This window comes from Nothoprocta perdicaria, unplaced genomic scaffold, assembly GCF_003342845.1.
Source record: "Nothoprocta perdicaria isolate Ctin4 unplaced genomic scaffold, notPer1 scaffold_61, whole genome shotgun sequence".
NCBI lineage: Eukaryota > Metazoa > Chordata > Aves > Tinamiformes > Tinamidae > Nothoprocta > Nothoprocta perdicaria.
This window is the reverse complement of record NW_020455877.1, coordinates 3931674-3951333: the sequence shown is the minus strand read 5'-3', so window position 1 is coordinate 3951333 and position 19660 is coordinate 3931674. Positions and strand designations below refer to the sequence as shown.

Sequence of the window (19660 nt, the reverse complement as noted above, 5' to 3'; positions counted from 1 at the left end):
TCTGTGCAGGAGGCTGCAAACAAAGCCAGTGAGACCCAGCAGTGGCACACTGCAGTGCAGCTTCTGGAAAAAGGAGAGAAAGCAGAATTATCACATACCTACCCTGAAGTCACTTCATAATAAAACCTGCCTGCATCTAGCAATCCAAATAGAAGATAAGCTGGAGGAAAAGGATGTGAGGCAATACCAAGCTTCACATACAGAGATGTCTGAAGCTTCTATCTGTGCAGTCGCTGCATATGCCCTAAGCTAAGACTGCACAGCAGCTGTGCACTGGGAGAGTCCAGAGGGGCTCATTCCGGCTGCAGCCCGTAGCACTTCCCTTCCGGTGCATGTGCCAGAAAGGCACTGGAAAAGAGAGGGAAACACCCCACAACTCTGGCTGTAACTGAACCACACACCCAGACAGGGCAACTCTGAAGCGCTCCTGAGGCTGATTCAAGCACATCCATTGAAGGCTGAATCCAAGTAGCATCAAGCTATAAATTCTGATTAACAGAGAAGTAGGACCCATTTCAAACACTTCAGCCTTCTGTTCTATTGAAATACATACCCATCATATGCACATCTTGTAATTTTTCACTCACACCCACTAGTTCCCCAAAGCCTCAAGTTAACACCTACACTTTCAGAGCTATCAAGTTTTATTCCTCTAAGTTCAGAACAAAACACATGCCAGTCTTAAGGCTCCCTCTGCATATTATCAAGCAACCTCACTGTTACGCTCTGCATTAGGGCTGGATTACAGCTGTTTCTAGCAGCTCTTTGAGTTGCTGAAATATAGTTATCAGTTGCAACTGGAAGTGATAAAAGATACATTTCCCCATTTTCTAGCTAAAACTAATGCATATGTATGCACTATTTCCCTTTAGAAAGCAGAGTAAAAAATCTCCAGTTTTAAGGTTTCAAAACCTCACTCTACAGTTTTATATTAAAAAACTAAACTTTAGTTTAAAACAATCAATGTGAACTTATAAAACATCTCCTAATATAAATTCTGCTATATCCAAACTTCTCCTCAACAACCAGCAAATAGATGTACTGTCACCCTTTATTCATAAATTTGTTAAGCCAGAATTAGATTTCAAAAATGTTTTGACTTCCAGAAGACTTTTGATTTTTTCTAAAATTGAGCAGGTTACTTCAGATATTAAAAGTTATTTTGCTAATTAAATTTCTTATTTTCATTTCTCTCCTTCCTGCTTATTCCATTTTCTACCTCATTGTCATTATTGGTTTTCTTTAGGTATAGGCCACGGCCTTGTCATATGTAAATAAGCAGATACTTCATCAAGCTTCATATTCCCAATAACACATCAATTGCAGCCACCTTCTTCTCGTTGATTCAGTCTTACAAAATATATCTATATATTATATATAGATATTAATTGTAATATCTATATATAGATATTAATTCTAATATCTATATATATTAGCTGATGCCATTGCTTAAATGTACTAAATGGAGATATTCTACCCATTCCATTCTACGCCATCCGCTGAAGCACAAAGAATTTTAGACTAATCTTTGCTTCACTTGCTGAATTCTTCCAAACTTGTTCTAAACTTCATAAACTTAGTCAGACACATAAAAGACCCCAATTTTAAGCATGTCTAGCCACAACCCTCACTAAAGGAACTTGATTCCAGCACATGCAATTTTAAAATATACAATACCTTAAAATGGTATAAATAGTAAATAGCCATCATTAACACACATCCATTTAGAAAGTTACTGCTTTACTTGTTATTAGAATAGAAAAGCTGGATACAAGCACACAAATAAACTATTTACCAACATCCCATGGCACTGTCAACAAAACACTTATTACTGATACTGACTACTCATTAAAACATTGAAATAAAAAAAAAAGAGGAACAGAGAAAAAAAAAAAAAAAGTCTTTTAAATTTAGAATTGCAAATGGGTATAGAGCCAGGTAATGATGTTACTGCTACAAAACATCATATTAAATCCCAGGAAGTGTCATTAGTCAGACAAATCCTATCACCAGAAAATAATCAGTGGTGACAAATGTTCTTACGAATTCCAAAAAAAAGCATATATATTATAGGAACTATTATATAATTCTAATCTGGCATTGAAGATAACACTAATATAAGTTTCCATGCAGTTCACTGCATGTTAAAATTACCACATGAAGCATTTTTGCTGTGTTATTTTGCTAACTATAGAGAAATCCTTTGAAATTTAAATCCTAAAGTCATTAGAAAGATACATCTTTTGCACTATAGCAGCCAATTGAAGAAAAAAACTCTTTTTGGGTAACACCCATTTTTATACAAATTCCCATGAATTTAAGGCAGGCTCTCTGGCAGAGTTAAGTGCCACTTCTAGTCTAGATCATTATTTGCCTTACAACAGCACTTCTAAATTATGTAGTTTTCCTATATATGCTCCCCTTGATGCACTTTAAAGTTTCCATCCATCAGTACAAAACAAGGAAAAAACTCATACATCCACCAGCTTCAAGCTCACTTGCCTACACTAAAAGCTATTTGGGAGTTTCAATATATTGTTGCTGTACTTAAACAAGTCCCTACCACATATCCCTGCTCTCTCAGCGCATTTCAAGAATCAATGACTTCTGTATTATTTGTCTCTAAATGTAAACTTGTTGCCAGCTTTCCTGAATCAACAAAATCATAAAACTGACTCTAAGAAAGAACTTCTGACATTAATCCAACTTATTCTACATAATTCTAAAACACAATTCTAATTACTACTAATTTCTACCTGGAAAACCACACATGATTTGTATGTAATACCTAAATTGCCTGTTTCCAGAAAAAAAAAATCCAAACTGTTTTGCAGAACACAACAGTTATGAAGAGAACAGTGAAATAAAAACATTATAGACATTTCAAGAATGGTAGGCCAGTAGCACTATAATGCATTTTAGAAGGGCTGCAGCTATTTCAAGCTGAAAAAGTATCGGCCAAAACCACACCTAATATTACCCAGGTACCTTTTACTCGTTTTATATGCTGTCGTAGAATGAGTTAATAGACTGAACAAAGATGCATGGTGCTTAGCTATTTTATTTATTTATTTTTATGTATTTGTTGAGTGGTATCACAAATGTGAAAAACCTTCCTGAATTTTCTCTCTATTTCTCATACACACGGTTCTGACACTCAAAACACACAGCAAAACTTACCTCTTCCCACTCATGGCTGATGTAATGAAATTTAGATTTCTTTTAGATGAAACTGATGTTATTCTTAAGCCTATGGAAACAACACAATATAGATATTTTTTACTAGATCAAGTGATACAAGAAGAATTAAACCAACATTTTCCAATAAAAACATTTAAGGGCCATCTTTGGAGTAGAAACATTTTTTAAACTCTCCTCAAAGGTCTTCACAAAACAGAAGATGTTACATTCTTTTAGGCTAAAAATGACATGAAAGACGTTCAGGATCATCCTTGCATTTCAATCTCTCTGTACTAACTCACCATCCTTCTCTTCCACATTTTTGCTTCTGTTGCTGAACAGACTTTGACAACAAAGTTTCTCCAACCCAGCAATATTCCACAAATGACTTACAGCCCCAACACCTCCTTTCTCAACTGCTTTAACCTAGCAGAAAAAAAAAATATATAATAAAAGATCTCTAAGACTAGAAAGATGCTGAGGCAAAAGAGTATACAATCTTTAAGTTAATCTATTGATGTATTGATGTGCAGGCTGCAGCCTTGCACTGCGGTGAGCGCGAGTGACTGAGCAGCCCGCTGAGCCAGGGAGCGCACAGGTTGCATCCCCCTCGAGCGCCCAAGCGGCATCATCACCTGCTTCACGTGAGATGGGACAATTTCAGTTAGACTAGTACATTAAAACTGTCCCCTTGTGCACAGGAGGTTACTTCAGTTATTCTGAAATACCATGGGATCAGTGTAATTTATAGCTGCTTTGCAACATGTTAAATTTGTCAATGTGTCCTTGAATTCTATACATAGTTAAAATATGTCCGTTCCTAATAGGAGCATGCGATCTGTACTAACTTTAGGGCTTCTGGGGAAAGAAGTCTCATTCATAGCTAATTATTAAAAAATGAAATGTATAGAAGATAATGTTTCCTGCATATATATGGCTGTAACTCAGTACCTGTGAATAATCTTCACAGCTGCTGAAGCCCAGTGAGACATAATGCTTGGAAAATACTTTCTGATGCACCATTTATTTTGCCATCACAGTGTACAACAACTTGACACAGCAGATGCCACTTGTATACTGCAGAAGAATTTTTCTAAACCTTAGAAAATAGTTGCAACTCATAATTGTGTTATTAGAAATCACATTTATCTTGAAATAATTCTTAAAAAAAAATGCCAATGAGAAAAAAAATAATCACTATGAAAACTGTGAAAGATTAGCCACCAGCTTTGTACCTACAATCCTTACACGTAGTTGTGTAAGTCTGCAGCAGGGGGATATTTTGCTTGCTGTTGCTAGTGGCAGTCAAAGTGCTCTCAGTTGAGGACAGGCATCAAGGAACAATTCTCTTTGTAAATCCTGTAATCAGCAAAACGACTTTCCAGAACTTCATAGAGAGAAGGATGCCTCTCTCTTCCTCTCCGTAGTCAATTTTCCTCCCTCTTTGTGCCCATCACATGGCACTTTGCAGGTCAGGAATTTTATCAGCAGACACTGTTTGAGTTTATGGTCAACACACAGAATAAAGGGCAAAGATCTGCATGAAGAGGAACAGCTGTCAAGGCTGCAAATGGAGAAAGATTGAGCATAGATGGAAATTCTCACCTAATTTGCTAGCTAATTTTTTTTTTTTTTTTTTCTGGTGGGCGAGGGTACTTTGAAATCCAACAGGTTTTGAGGAACTTCTGCAACACACCTTGTACCATATGGTGCAGCAGACACATTAAACACTTACTGCAGCATGGAGGGCAATTTTTCTCATGGAAGAGAAATGAAAAGGAGATTACAGAACAACCTTGACCATTTAAAGCATGGTAATAATACCACATCTCAAAGGAATTTGATCTAAAACTAAACTGGTTACTTCCCTGCTGAAAGTCATCAGACACTGCTAATAAACCCAAAATAAAGAGGATGGTCGGAAGAATGGTTGAGAAATAGGTGGAAAACTTCAGCATTGGTGAGGAGGCCAACTGAATTTAAGTTTTATTAGTCACTACTTCTGTAGCACAGGACAACGCAAGGTGTTAAACTCTTCTCATTATCAACCTTTTTTTTTTCACTTAGTGATAACTAAAGCATATGAGCAAACACAAAGTGAGCTCAGTGAGGGTTTTTTTTTTTTTTTTTTAAGGACAGGTTAAGGACAACTCTATATAACTGGTCTCTATACAAAATACAAACACGAGCCCCAGAAAGCACCAGGAAGCCAGGAACCTATGGGGAAAATGCTGTTTAAGGAAACAATAGCACTGTAGCACCTACACTAGCTTAACACAAAGCCACTGCCTGAAGTGGAAAAGCAGCAATTAAGAAGTAACAATGTTCGGGTAATATTACTCAGATCTTCCACAGCTCTGAACATTTTACCTCCTCCAACAATGATCTGAAGGGAGGGGGGAAATTAAGAAGAGACAATCTAAAGCACTGGTAGATTTTAAAATGAGTGTTATTCTATTAAAGAGGTAGAATTTCAAATACATCGGAGGGGCAACCCCCTTTAACCACCGCATGCCCGCTCCCGCCCGCGCCCCGGTATCCCGAGGGCAGTAACGCACACCACCGCCTGCACTCAGGGCGCATGCGCACGGCGCGAGGTTAACGGCCGCGCAGGCCCCGCCCCCAGACAGGCGGGGCGTCCGGCGGAGGACTCGCCGCCCGCCCGCGGCGTAGCCAGGCAACGGCGCTAGTCGAGCGCCGATGCGCTGGATCGGGGGCTGCGGGCGAATGGGCGGATCCAAGGACGCAGCGCGGGCGCCGCGCGCGCTCGGGGCTCGGCTGGCGGCGCCTGGAGCGCGCGGCGTTTGAGGGCGCCGCGGTGCCGCCGCCGCGCGCCCATGGCCGCCGCGCTGGTAGGGGCGGCCCCGGGGCGGGCGGACGGGCCCGGGCCGCGGCGGGCGCCTCGCAAAGGGTCTCGGCGGGCGGAGTTGCGGACGCCCCTCACAGTGTCCCCCTCTTTCCCGCCAGGAGGACCCCGCGCTGATCCGTCCCTTCCGCGGGCACCAGGCGGCCGTGACCGGCGTCGCCTTCGGCGCGGGCGCCGCGGGGCTGGGTGAGTGCGCGGCGCGGCGGGACGGGACGGGGCGGGGCGGGGCGGGCGCGGAGAGTCTCGGCCCCTTTCGCTAAGCGACAACTTCTGGAGCGAACCGCGCAGCGGGGGCGGGCCCGGTCCCGCGGCGGCGGCGGGAGGGGAAGGAGGAAGCGGCCGCAGCAGCCGGGGGCGGCGGCGCCGCTCTGCGCCGCGCTCCGCGATGCGGCTCCGCCGGGCGCGCGGCTGGACGTGGCTGGGCCGCGGCTGCGCCCTCCTGGGCCTCCTCTCGGCCGCCGTGCTGGTGCTCGAGCTCTCGCTGTCGGCCCCGGGCGGCGGCGGCGGCACCGCGGGCGGCGGGGGGCGGTCGCGGCGCCTGCCCGGCGCGGCGCGCGAGCCGCTCGACCTGGCGCGGCCCGTGTACGAGAAGCCGCCGGCGGATCCGCGCGCGCCCGGCGAGTGGGGCAAGGCGGCCCGGCTGCCGCTGAGCGGGCGCGAGCGGAAGCGCGAGGAGGAGCTGCTCGAGAGCTACGCGATCAACGTGCACCTGAGCGACCGCATCTCCCTGCACCGGCACATCGAGGACAACCGCATGGCCGCGTGCCGGGCCAAGAGCTACAGCTACCGCCGCCTGCCCACCACCTCCGTCGTGATCGCCTTCTACAACGAGGCGTGGTCCACGCTGCTGCGCACCGTGCACAGCGTCCTCGAGACGTCCCCTTCCGTCCTGCTCAAGGAGATCATACTGGTCGACGACTTGAGCGATAAAGTGTACCTGAAGGCGGAGCTGGAGAAGTACATCAGCAACCTGAAAAGGGTCCGCCTGATAAGAACCAACAAGCGGGAGGGCCTGGTCCGCGCGCGCCTCATCGGCGCTACCTTCGCCACTGGCGACGTCCTGACGTTTCTCGACTGCCACTGCGAGTGCGTGTCCGGCTGGCTGGAGCCGCTGCTCGAGAGGATCGCCGAGAACGAGACCGTCGTCATTTGCCCTGTTATTGACACCATCGACTGGAACACGTTCGAGTTCTACATGCAAACCACAGAGCCCATGATCGGGGGCTTCGACTGGCGGCTGACGTTTCAGTGGCACTCGGTGCCCAAGCATGAGCGTCTCAGGCGCAAATCCGAAACCGACCCCATCAGGTCCCCGACTATGGCTGGCGGCTTGTTTGCCGTCAGCAAGAAATATTTTGAGTACCTGGGCACGTATGATACGGGGATGGATGTTTGGGGAGGGGAGAACTTGGAGCTCTCGTTCAGGGTTTGGCAGTGCGGGGGCACGCTGGAGATCCACCCGTGCTCCCATGTGGGCCACGTGTTTCCGAAGCGGGCACCATATGCTCGACCAAACTTCCTTCAGAACACAGCGCGTGCCGCCGAGGTGTGGATGGATGAGTTTAAAGAGCATTTTTACAACAGAAATCCTTCGGCGAGGAAAGAAAACTATGGAGACATATCTGAACGGAAGCTGCTAAGAGAGCGTTTGAAGTGTAAGGATTTTAACTGGTACTTAAAGAACGTGTTTTCGGAGTTGCATGTACCAGAAGATCGGCCTGGCTGGCATGGTGCTATCCGCAGCATGGGCATATCCTCAGAGTGCCTCGACTATGCCTTACCAGAACACAATCCCACTGGGGCTCACCTGTCTCTCTTCGGATGCCATGGTCAAGGAGGAAATCAGTTTTTTGAATATACATCAAATAAGGAGATTAGATTTAACTCTGTAACTGAACTCTGTGCTGAAGTCCCTGAACAGAAGGATTTCATCGGTATGAGGAGCTGCCCAAAAGATGGATCTCCTATTCCACAAAATATTATATGGCATTTCAAAAGCGATGGGACTATTTATCATCCTCAGTCAGGAAAGTGCCTTAGTGCTTATCGCACGACAGAGGGGCGGCCTGATGTGCAAATGAGAACTTGTAATGCTGCAGATAAAAACCAAATTTGGAAGTTTGAGAAATAATGTTTACTGCTAGAAGGAATCAAATGGACTGCAATCACCAAGGCTTTTACCTTCATGGGCAAAGGGCTACATTTGACTGTGAATGTCTTCAAAAGTGTCTTCCTTGTAGTGGTGCAGAAACTGTGTCTACTGCTGTGAGCAGTATGGAAAGCAAAAGCAATAATGGGGTTTAGTTTCTAAAACATTGGGTCCAGATTTAGGACTTTTTATTTTTGTAGAGTGCTGATCCTCAATTTCTTATTTTGGGCTGCCTTAATTACAAAGCCTGTATGGTGGACTGAACAGTTGTTTCTATTTTAGTACTAAACCTGCAAGATTATCTGCTATGTAAATTAAAGGATATATGCCTAGGGAAATAAAGGTTAAGGCTCTCGCAGCAATATTAACCAACCTACTTTGCAGCACCATTTTAATATATGCATTTGGTGTGCTATATAATGCCAGGGTAGCATATAGGTTGATTAGACTTGCTTTCTGGATTCTGGCCTTGGAATTCTGGTCTTGAATTTTCATATCCTTAAGGATTTTAGGGTGGCACCTAACTATGTTTGAAGAAGAAGGGAGTGGTTTTTTTGTTGGTTTGTTTTTGTTTATTAGTATATATAGTAGATGGGAATGGGGAAATGGTAGATTTTTGTCTTGGATGCTTCGTTTTGGCACTTGCAGCCTTGTCCCTGTGCTGGATGGTGGTCTGGCAAGGGTGACTGGGGAATCCGTATACGTTTGGAAATGAGAACGTAGTAGCACTGGAAACAAGGACATGCTCCATGAAGAGAGGAGAAGAAACATAAGGATAGTTAGAAGGAAGAGTTCTATTGATGAAGAAGCAAAGAGCGCACACGGACTTGCATGAGTCACTACTGCTTCTTAGAGATATATTTCTTATTTACATAGTATTTGCGTAAGCTTTCCCATGTTAAGCTGGAATTCCTAGGGAGCAACTGTACCACGCATCAATTTTGCCAGTTCAGAAAAAAAAAAAAAGGTCACCTCTTACAAACACTTGTATAAATCCTGAAGTGGCAGCAGAGTGGAGGAGAGAGGCACAAGGGAAAAGTTGGGCTGTTGTATTTTGCCACACGTGCTGTGTTTTGGCAGCAGCTGGCAGGCCCTGCTCCGTACGTGGTGCTCTGAAAGAGCTGCAGTATGTGCTGCTGCTTTCCAGTGACAGCAGTGTTGCAGGAGACGTGGAAGTTGGGCTTGCTTAGGTGAGGGGAATTGAAGCTACAAAAGACAAATCTTAAGAAACTTTTTCTTTTTTTTTTCTAGTTCTCAGAGGAACTTTTCATTTTGAGCATGTGTGGTATTCTGTTATTCTGTGTCCTGTTATGCTGAGCACTAAAGAATAATGGTTTCTGAATTGTGCCACTAGCTCATTTTCTTGTATTTGAGTGTGGTTACTGACAGTGAGTGTGATCAGCATTTTGTGTACTTGGAAAAAACATCCTGTGGTAGTGTCCATGTTTTTGCCCATAAACAATTGAGTAGAACATTTACCTTAATTTTGCTTTTTTTTAAATTACTTTCCTTGCTATAACAGATGTTTACAGTAGAACAGCAGCAATAAAGTAAATGTTGACACTGGACTGGAAGACAGGAACTTGAGCTGGTGAGCAATGAGAATGTGGATAAACACACTCAAGGAATGTAGTAGATGCAAGTTTGCTGGAGGCGTTGGTGAGTGTAAGAGTTGAAAGGGAAGCAAGTGGGACCTGAAGTAAGGGCAGGTTTGCCACAAAAAGACAAAGCAAAAGTAAATTAACATATACCTTTGAATCTGTGTGACTGGAAAGAGTATAAAGTTTTGGGTGACCACTGACAAGCAAGTTAAAACAGGCTAAAATAGAAGGGGAGCATAGGAGAAAAATTTGCATGTGGTGATTGATATAGGGCTCATAATAAAAGTGCTTGCCACTGTGTGGCATGGCTTGCTTCAAACCTTGGTAGCTTCTTTTAAAGAGCCTACTTGCAATTTGATTTTTTTTTTTCTGAGCTGATTTTGTGGGGGGAAAGTGGAATGTGTTTACTGTATAAGGAAGGCAGAAAATGAGCTTTTCCTGCTGCGACCAGGAGTTCTTTTGTGGACCAACAAGCTATGAATCATTTATAAGACGGCCACCCATTATGTACTGGGCAGCAAATTATACCGAGTCCCTGCTTTTGTGGAAAGCTTGCCGTTAACTGCTAAATTAGCTAGAAACAGCAGGAAAAGGACACGAGTACTCCTACGTAGCAGAGGCATTGCTGTATATGCAGTGCATGCTTCCTCGGATGAAAGTAACTGATCAGTGTGACTATTGACTATGCAACTTTTTAATACAGTTTTAACTTTTATTAAAGACTTGGTGAAAGTGGTGTTTTCTATGGAGAGTTACTTACATGCTATGTATGACATTCAAAGTGCTGTTAGAGCCAAAAAAAAAAAAAAATCTAGGTGAACCAGTCTCTTGAATTTTGAAGCCCTATTCTCTTTTCATATGTCTGAATCCTTCCTCCTCTCCACCTCATTCCATTATATTTATGGTTGTTTTAAAATATCAAAGTGAAAAGGAATGTGTGAATCAAAAGTAAATGATCTGGCCCTAAAAAAGTATTGTTACTTAAACAATATTACTTAATATTTACTTAATTTACTTAATATACAAAAGTATTGTTGCTTAAAGTAATTAAAAATTATAGTAAAATATAGTGGTGAGTAACTGAGGAAGGAGGGAAATGAGAGGGAGAGAAAGGATGAGAGAACAGCTACCATTCTAAGTTCAGCTAGCATTGAACTTAATTGTAGCAATGCTACAGAAATATTTTAATCCAGTCATTTTTCAGTGTGTACAGATTTCTGGCAAATCTGAAACTCTGGAAGATTTTATATTACATTATACTTTAAGAATTTAGGAACCATTTGTATATATTTTAAACTACTGATTTTTAAATCACTTAAAAACAATTGAATGTGAATTTAACACTGAATAAATAGGGGAGGGCTTGGGGGTTTCTTTTGAAAAATAAAATTTGTAATTATAAATATATATTGACTAATGTGCTGATTTTCTTTTTCCAATTGTCTATTTGTGTAAGTGTTAACATAGTATAAGTTTGTAAGTAACATTGTGTAAGTGACAGAATATAAGTACATAAGTAACATAGAGTATACAATGAAACTGCCACGGACTTCATGAGACTTATTAAAGATTTGTCATAATTTATCCACTATATTTATAACACCATATTAGTCCCTTGAGAGGGTTTAATTAATGTGTTTTTTTTCTCCAGGTAGGAAATTTTCAGAATCATTGTGAAATGTTTGCATTTTGACCTTGTCACAATAAGAGATTAGGTTCCAAGTTAGATTTTTCATGTATTTATTTTTACATCCACACCCTGCACACATCCTGGTATTCTGTATGTCCTATAATTCATGCACTGTGTGAGATACCTTAACTACGCTTGGATATTTATAGAAAAGACGGGTTATAAATTGGGCTATGTTGCATAGAGGCATCAACCTAGCATGAATTTTCTTTTCTGATTTCCTTTCTGGTGGTATTTTGTGGCTGGTCACATACCGTTGCTGTTGTGTCATGACCAGAGTGTTTTGGCTTTCACCGCCCAGTGTAGTTGAGGTTGTTTTTCTTGTGAGGGGTGCGTGCAACAGACCTCCCTGTGGTGCAGGCTTTCTTTAAAAACCCTTCTGGACCTTTCTTGCTCCTCGTGCTTTCTGTGCGGCTATTGTAGTGTAGCTTTGGAGATCTGCTTGTGGACCGTTTACTAGTGGTCTGGTAACTGAGAGTGAGACTTCAGAGTCCTGGCTTTTTATCTCATGCACAGAACATGAGGACTGGGTCCAGCCTGCCCTGGTGCAAAGAGCTCTGTGTAGTTTGTCTTGAAAGATTCTTCCTCCCATCTTTTTGAGCACTTACATATGTGCTGTATGAGCTTGAGATAAAGAAATGCAAAAAAGAAAACAAAATCTCTTAAGTTAGAATAAAAAGAGAAATAGAACTTGATTTGATAGTAGTAGCTTAGTGTATTTTTCTCACATGTAACACAGTTCTAAAAAATTAGTATTGATAATGGAAATCATTAGCAATGCTGTCTTGTGGTCTCTTGCGTTTACAGAGAGAGGTTGTGCTTTCCTTGCTTTGGAAACCGTCAGTCTTGTCGTCTATTCCACTTTTCCAAGATGATGTCTTCAAATTCTACTTTGGTTTTTATTTTACTTTTCTTTCTATTTTATGTGATTCTGGATAACTCTTTTCTGAATTGGAAGAAAAAAAATCATTCAAGTACAATTACAGCCTGCTAAAAAAACAAGCAGCTTTGAAAAGTTGAAGGGGAAGAAATAGCCTATGTTTCTGTGCCAAATTCAGGCCACCTTTTGCAGGTGTAGGGATAGTCCTGACCCCATCTTTTACCAGAAAACAGTATAGTTTTCAAGTAAAGTGACAGAGCAGAATTCTGGTGGGGAGTTTAACATCTGATCTGTTGTTCAAGCCTTGCCATGATGTATGTGCAATACGTAGACTCCTCTCCTTCTAAGGCTGTTTGTGCTGTGTTGGTACCTGCAGCAGATTTATCTTCCTTCTTTCATGTCCTCTTCAGTTTCTAGGAGCTCACTATTCTCCCATCCCTTCCTCTTTCTTTCTGTTAACAGGCCAAATGTTTCACATTCTACTTTTGAGCTACCAAGTGTTAGCATTAAAAGTGTGGTATTTGGGTAGAGTTTCAAAATTATATTTGGAGGTTAATTTCAGATGGTGTGCCCGGTGATGTCTTCAATTAGTTCTCTGAATTAGCTTCTTTATCCCCTGAATTAAATAGTTGGAGCTTTAAATGGAGCTTGGAGACGAGAGTGAAGTTCTGAGCATATCATTGAAAGTGTCTTCTCTTGCAGGTGAATATTAAGTAATGAGAATTCTGGATAGATTCATAATGATCTGTGTGATTTTTCTTTTTTTCTTAAAGTGTTTCAGAAGCCATTTGCTCAATTCTTGGGACAAGCAGTAAGATTTTTACTTAGCTAATGATTTGGTGTAATAGACAATATCTTTCAATTATCTCTTGCCAGCTACCTGTTCTCTGGATAGGTATCTCATGGTGTGGAAGCTGACGGGGCAGTGCAGAGCGTTCAGATTCGCAGGCCACGCAGACGCCGTGACGGGCGTGCAGTTCTCCCCGGATGGGCAGCTCGTTGCCTCCGCCTCTCAGGATCGTACGGTCCGACTGTGGATTCCTTGCATGTGAGTGAGTATAGGTGGGCAGGGCTGGCAATGGGTTTTGTTGCTGCTTTTGTTCTATGTGCACTGTGAATACTGGAGGAGCTTGATATGTTAAATATTTCTGTTTCCTTCCCATATCCCTCATTGAGCTTAGCCAGAAACAGAGACTGTAGGGGACTAATAACACAATTCTTTGCTCCAGGTTACTCTGCAGTTCCCAAGGAAAAGTATAGCAATTCAGAGGTCGTAGTTCCATGCGTGGGTCGGGCTGCTCTTGCTTCTGTGCTATTTCTCTGGTTTAAAGGATATATTTCTTCTCGTAAGGACTGCATAACTAGGTCTCATTTGGTGGAGACAAGTTGTAAAGAAAACGTAAATACCATTTGGAGAGAGGGAGAAAAAAAAAAGTTTTTCTCTTCAGACTTTTATTCTCCAGCGGCAGTGATTATGAACTATTAATGATCTTAAACTAGCACTACTTAAGCTTTAATTAAATTCTCTTCTAAATAGTATGTAGAGGCAAATGCTGCTACTTAATTGCTCTGTATTCAAAAATTGGTCACCTAAATGTGTATGATTACTTTGAAAGTCTGCATTCTGGTGTTTGCTTTACATATAGGGAAAACTGACGGCAACCACACAGTTTAGCTAGCCTACATTGTTTGGGTTTTGCATGAAATGTATAGTCATCCAGATTTATAAAGAGTAGCTTGGTTTAATACTTTCCTGTTGTTTTGTTTCTCCTTCCCCTGCCTTGGCCCAGTCATGGAGAATCATCAGCCCTGAAAGGCCACACGGCGCCTGTTCGCAGCGTGAGCTTCTCACATGACGGCCACTTCGTGGTTTCCGCATCCAATGATAAATCAATCAAAATATGGAGCATTCACCGCCAGCGCCTCTTCTTTTCTATATCCCAGCACACTCGCTGGGTTCGCTGTGCCAGGTGGGTGTCCATAAGCAGGCAGTTTGGGTGAATTTCTTGCACAAGGCTCTTCATACAGGATGTGTGTTGCCCAGGGCCATAACTAAGAGAGAGGGGAAAAAATCATAGAATCATAGAATGTTCGAGGTTGGAAGGGACCTCTAGAGATCATCTAGTCCAACCTTCCTGCTCAAGCAGGGACACCCAGAGCATGTGGCACAGGGTGGCATCCAGGTGGGTTTGGAAGACATCCAGAGAAGGAGACACTACAGCCTCCCTGGGCAGCCTGTGCCAGGGCTCTGTCACCCTCGCAGTGAAGAAGTTCATCCTCACATGGAGATGGAACTTCCTGTGTTTCAGCTTATGCCCATTTCCCCTTGTCCTATCGCTGGCCACCAATGAGAAGAGCTTGTCCCCTTCCTCCCTGCATTCTCCCTTCCTGAACTTATACATGTTAATCATATCCCCTCTCGAAAAATCATATCCCCTCTCAAAAATGTGAGAAAGGTAAAATTGATACATCAATAATAAGTTTTTAATCAGTAATATATATGTGTATAAGAATATAAACATAACAATGTTTTATATGTGTATAAAACACATGAATGTGTATAAAATATTTATGTGTATATATATACAAAATCTAATTGAAGTTTGAAAGCCTAGTATTATTAGCCTACATATATTCATTAAACATCTGTCATAGACTGTTAAGGTAAGTATGGATCAGAAGAAAAATATTTTGAAGAAGAGGTGGAGTCCTCTGTAATAACAATTTCAGTCAATATCCTGCCCTACTAATGTGTTCTTTGTGCTGTGCTGATAACTTGTTTCTTAGCATTCATTGTTATCTTGATTTCTTTATAATTCATGGTAGGGTTTTTTAAAAAAAAAATTTAGAGAACAGTAAGGGCACAAAAAAGAGAGGCCATGAACTAAAATGAGTTGCACTTCTAAAATTGGAAAGGATAAAAGGAAATATATTTGCGTGGAAAATTAAGTACTCTGCTTAAAGGGAGAATAGCCCTTCAGGGAAAAGAAAAGATATTTAACTGTTTTGTTTCCATATTAACAGAAAATATGCAAACTTCTTAATAGAAGATCTATAGCTAAGAAAACATCTTGGGAAGGAAGTCTGGAATACTAGAGAACTTGAAGAGTCCTGAAAAGTTCTGTAATATCTAATGATTGAGAAGAAAAATTGAATTTCTAAAAAAAAAAAAAAATCATGTTTGGAAATTATTGAAGAGTGTTTCAATATCGTTTTTAGTGCAATTGGTCACTCTGAGGAATAACGAGAAATGGTAAAATTACAGACAAAACAGCTTTTTTTAAAAAAAAACTAGTTTGTTAGCCAAGGGATGAGCTCAATGTTTTGCTAGCAGTTAGGAAGTTTAGAGAGAACTCACAGGAGAATATATATCTAGGTTATAATTGAATGTAAAGTTCCATCATGTCCTCTTTTATTTTCCTTCTCCCTCACCCTCCTTTTTCATCTGTAATTTCTATAATATAGAAATATAATTTCTATAAGCTTTTTGGCATCTAAAATGCCTCCTTTAGACTACCCTTTTCCTCACCTCTGGATTTGTTTTAATTAACTGGAGATGATTGTGTAATAACTAAAAACAAAAATCTTATTTATTAATTGAAAATACTCTTTTAACTTTTATTTCCAAGCAGACTTTCTTGGTTCTGATGTTTTGCTATCAATGTGTTTAATACCAAACATCTGATACTACCTAAAATAGAAATGCATATGTCTGTATATTCTAGATTTTCACCTGATGGAAGGCTAATAGCATCTTGCAGTGAAGATAAAACTGTTAAAATATGGGATACAAGAAATAAAACATGTGTTGATACCTTCATAGATTATGGAGGGTAAGTGTTACTCTCTTTTAAAAAGTCAATAAAATGCATAATTTAAATGAGATTGAAATCATAATTTCTGCTGTTAACATCTGTCTGTCATAGCTAAAATTAGATCAGTGTTCTGTCATCCATTAAAACTAATACTCATTTTGCATTTTTCTAAAGAGGTTAAGTGGTTCTATCTACCCAGCTATAAGAAATAAACCACAGAGAAGTTGTATTATTTAGTGGATTTTGACTTTGTTCATGTTTCCTTCATGTTTTTTTCCTTCTGTTTGGATCACTTTACTGTCAGGTGGTTTAACAGAAAGATATGTTCAGGAATTCTCCACCTACACAGTGTTGTTGATGAAGAAGGTATTCTGTTAACTTTGGTGGTCTGATTTGCTTAGTTATGAAAAACAAACGTTACTGACACTACTCTCAACCCTTGATGTTATATAAGTGTCTTCATGCTTCAGGGCTACTTTTGCTTCTTCTGCAGATTTTATACAATCTAGGTTGTGAAGATTTGAACCAGTATGATTGTACTGTCTTCTTGGCCGAAGACAGGTTATACAATCTGATTTTCCAGGCACATCTATTTTTTTCATGTTTGTCTGAAATACCTTACTTGAGTTTTTGTGGCAAATTATGTTGTCAATATTAAACATTAAATATTTCTACCAAAATGAATAATCAATCTATTTTCATGCATTATATTTAGATTTGCAAATTTTGTGGATTTCAATCCAAGTGGTACATGTATAGCTTCCGCAGGCTCCAATCATACAGTGAGACTGTGGGATATTCGAATGAACAAGCTACTCCAGCATTACAGAGGTAAAAACAACATGGTTTGTTGCATTTTCTTTCAACTGGAATTCTTTGCAACAAAATGTGATCAGTGTTCATGCATGACTTAATTTCTTACTGTGAATAGTGAGGGAAAATGGTATTTTGCAAGTATTCTTTTTGCAGATCTATAGATTAGACAATCTTAAAGAAATGAAAAAATAAACTGCATCCTGGTTATTCCTTTGCAATAGTGCTCTTGATTTTTAGAATAGAGCTTAATAAATGTTTTGGAGATTCTCCTATGCATCTAAGACTTTGTTTGTTTGTTAGTGGAGTCATTTTTTCCTTGGGAAATAGAAAAGAGGTAATTATTGGAAATGTATGTTTTATTTCTTAAATATCTCATATCTAATTCTAATCCTATTTAATCAGTTCACAGAGCAGGGGTTAACTGTGTGTCGTTCCATCCTTCCGGTAACTACCTCATCACTGCTTCTACTGATGGCACCCTTAAGATTTTGGACCTCTTGGGAGGAAGACTTATTTACACACTTCATGGACACAAGGTATACAAAATTATTCAAATCTTAAGATTTTAATGGGTTATGCAAAATCTTTTCACAGGGAAAATAACATTTATACCAACATGTCTTTGTCTTGCTGCTCTGGAACAACTTCTATGAAGAGTGCCGTGTGTTGCATTAATTCAGCTTGTCATAAATGGCCAAGGAGATGCATCCACTTTAGGCCAACAGTCAATATTGTATTCATGTTTAATCATGAGTAATAGTTCTTGTTTTGCTTTAATTAAGAGATAATTAATTATAGAAATCAAAAGTTAGTTACCTGGAATATTAGTTTTTTGTCTGCGGACAAGTAGTGCAGCAGTCCACCAGCTGAGGGAGAGAAAAGTTCATGAAAAATGTTTTCTGTGAGGAATGACAGCCTTTTTTCCTTATCTTCCCATGCAAAACAAACCCTACTTGTAATAACAAATATTCAAGCAAATTGCCAAATGTATATTGCTACAGACAATGCCACTATCTTCCTGTGTTTGGTTGTAGTAATCATAATGCAAATTCTTATCAAGATGTACAATATTCATTCTTCGTCAATAAAATGGAGTTTCATAAAAATTTTGCTGCAGTTGAACCATTCCTTATCTTGCTAAAATTGAAGAATATGTTTTCATTAACATTGTATATTATACAATGTTATATGCATGCAAGTATTTTTCTCTTTGCATTAAAATACTATGATTACAATAGTAACATAACTTTGCAGTACACTAATTAGTTTTTTACTTTACAGGGACCAGTCCTTTCTGTAGCTTTTTCAAAAGGTGGTGAAAAATTTGCCTCAGGTGGAGCAGATGCTCAGGTTTGTGATATTGGCTTTTTGAATAAAATGTCTTTTCAATGTTTGTTACATTGAATACATAAACTTACATAAACTTAATATACCATAGAATACAATAAACTTAAATACATAAACTTAATACACCAAAGTAACATGGTAATTGTAGTATGCTGACATGATTCCTTTGCATTTCTTCTTCTGTTGTGTTACATAGGCATTATTTGTCCTAAAGTTAAATTTCATGAGGCAAATACTAAATACGTAGTTGTAAAAGTTAATGTTAACTTGTTAAGTTGAATATCCTGAAGAGGAGAAAACCACAGTACTGGGCATTTCTATTATGCAAATTATATTAAAGGAGTGATTTTTAAGTATAAGCATTTTTAAAACTTTGCAATTCAATGTCAAGGAAGTAATTTTGCTGAATGCACATTTCATTAGGTTTTCTCTCCTCCTTTTGAATTCACTACTTTAACTGTATTCATTGAGTGAAATGTATTTCAAGAAGTAACAGAAAGAAATAGCCTTGAGAATAATTTCTTTTGAATGAAAAATATCAATTTGTTTAAAATGAATACAGCTGTCCTCAGTCTATCCTTCAGGTAGTACCCTTTCTAAAAATGATTTAAAGGCTCCCAAAAGAAATGGAAAGAGTTGCTTTCCATCACAAGGAATTAATAAGAAGCAATGGCAATTGTTAGAAAAGTGCACATCAGCAATCTTTTGATATTAATTTTGCAAGCAGGGGGAAAAAAAAACAAGAGTGGAGAGAGATGTGTATTTCTTGAGCACCTTTTGCTTTCTTTTGTTTCCATGCTCAAGGTTTTGAATGAGTGTTTTCCATTTCAAAAGGAAACTTTGATTCTTGGGGATTCCTGAATTGTTGCCCTCTATTTTCCTTTGATATTTATGAGGACTAGTATAGAATACTTTTACATTAACTTAACTTGAGAGAAAGAGATGTTTGTGAGGTATTTAATTAGGTCACAGTGCTGGAAGATTCATCATAGAAGCTCTGAAGGCTCAGGGCCTACCAAATGCACGTGTTTGGTGCAATGATGTCACTGCCTTTCTCCTGCTCTGACTCCATGCTGTAAAGCCAGTGGTACATGGAGTCGTGGAATGAGTGCGATTTTTATTGTTATAATTTTTAATTATGCATTTTGCAATATATATGCAAAACCCATAAAATGATTCCCAGCAGAGTTTGGTGGATTGGTCTCATGTTCAATGTATGAGAAGAAAGTTTCGTAAGGAAGTGATTTCTACGTAAAACTACCATAACCACTTCTTATTGCCTGTTAGTTGCTAACTCTTTTTTATTTTCCTTATTG

At 40.1% G+C, this 19660-nt stretch overlaps 2 protein-coding genes across 3 annotated transcripts in view; both read left to right on the top strand.

Annotated features, from left to right (window-relative positions):
- Positions 1-6017: 6017 nt before the first annotated feature.
- Positions 6018-19660, top strand: part of POC1B (POC1 centriolar protein B) — a 48935-nt gene continuing 35292 nt past the window's right edge. For both annotated transcript variants that reach the window (XM_026049713.1, XM_026049714.1), the window contains exons 1-8: positions 6018-6032; positions 6148-6232; positions 13243-13414; positions 14157-14336; positions 16092-16199; positions 16897-17012; positions 17400-17533; positions 18279-18347. In XM_026049713.1, the coding sequence (XP_025905498.1) occupies positions 6018-6032; positions 6148-6232; positions 13243-13414; positions 14157-14336; positions 16092-16199; positions 16897-17012; positions 17400-17533; positions 18279-18347 (879 nt within the window). The remainder of the gene's footprint in view (positions 6033-6147; positions 6233-13242; positions 13415-14156; positions 14337-16091; positions 16200-16896; positions 17013-17399; positions 17534-18278; positions 18348-19660) is intronic.
- GALNT4 (polypeptide N-acetylgalactosaminyltransferase 4) lies at positions 6432-10803 on the top strand. The gene has a single exon (XM_026049712.1). The coding sequence runs from the start codon at positions 6432-6434 to the stop codon at positions 8175-8177; it is 1746 nt and encodes a 581-aa protein (XP_025905497.1). The 3' UTR covers positions 8178-10803.

Coding starts and splice junctions, on each gene's coding strand:
- GALNT4 (XM_026049712.1), top strand. CDS start 6,432: ATGCGGCTCCGCCGGGCGCGCGGCTGGACGTGGCTGGGCCGCGGCTGC.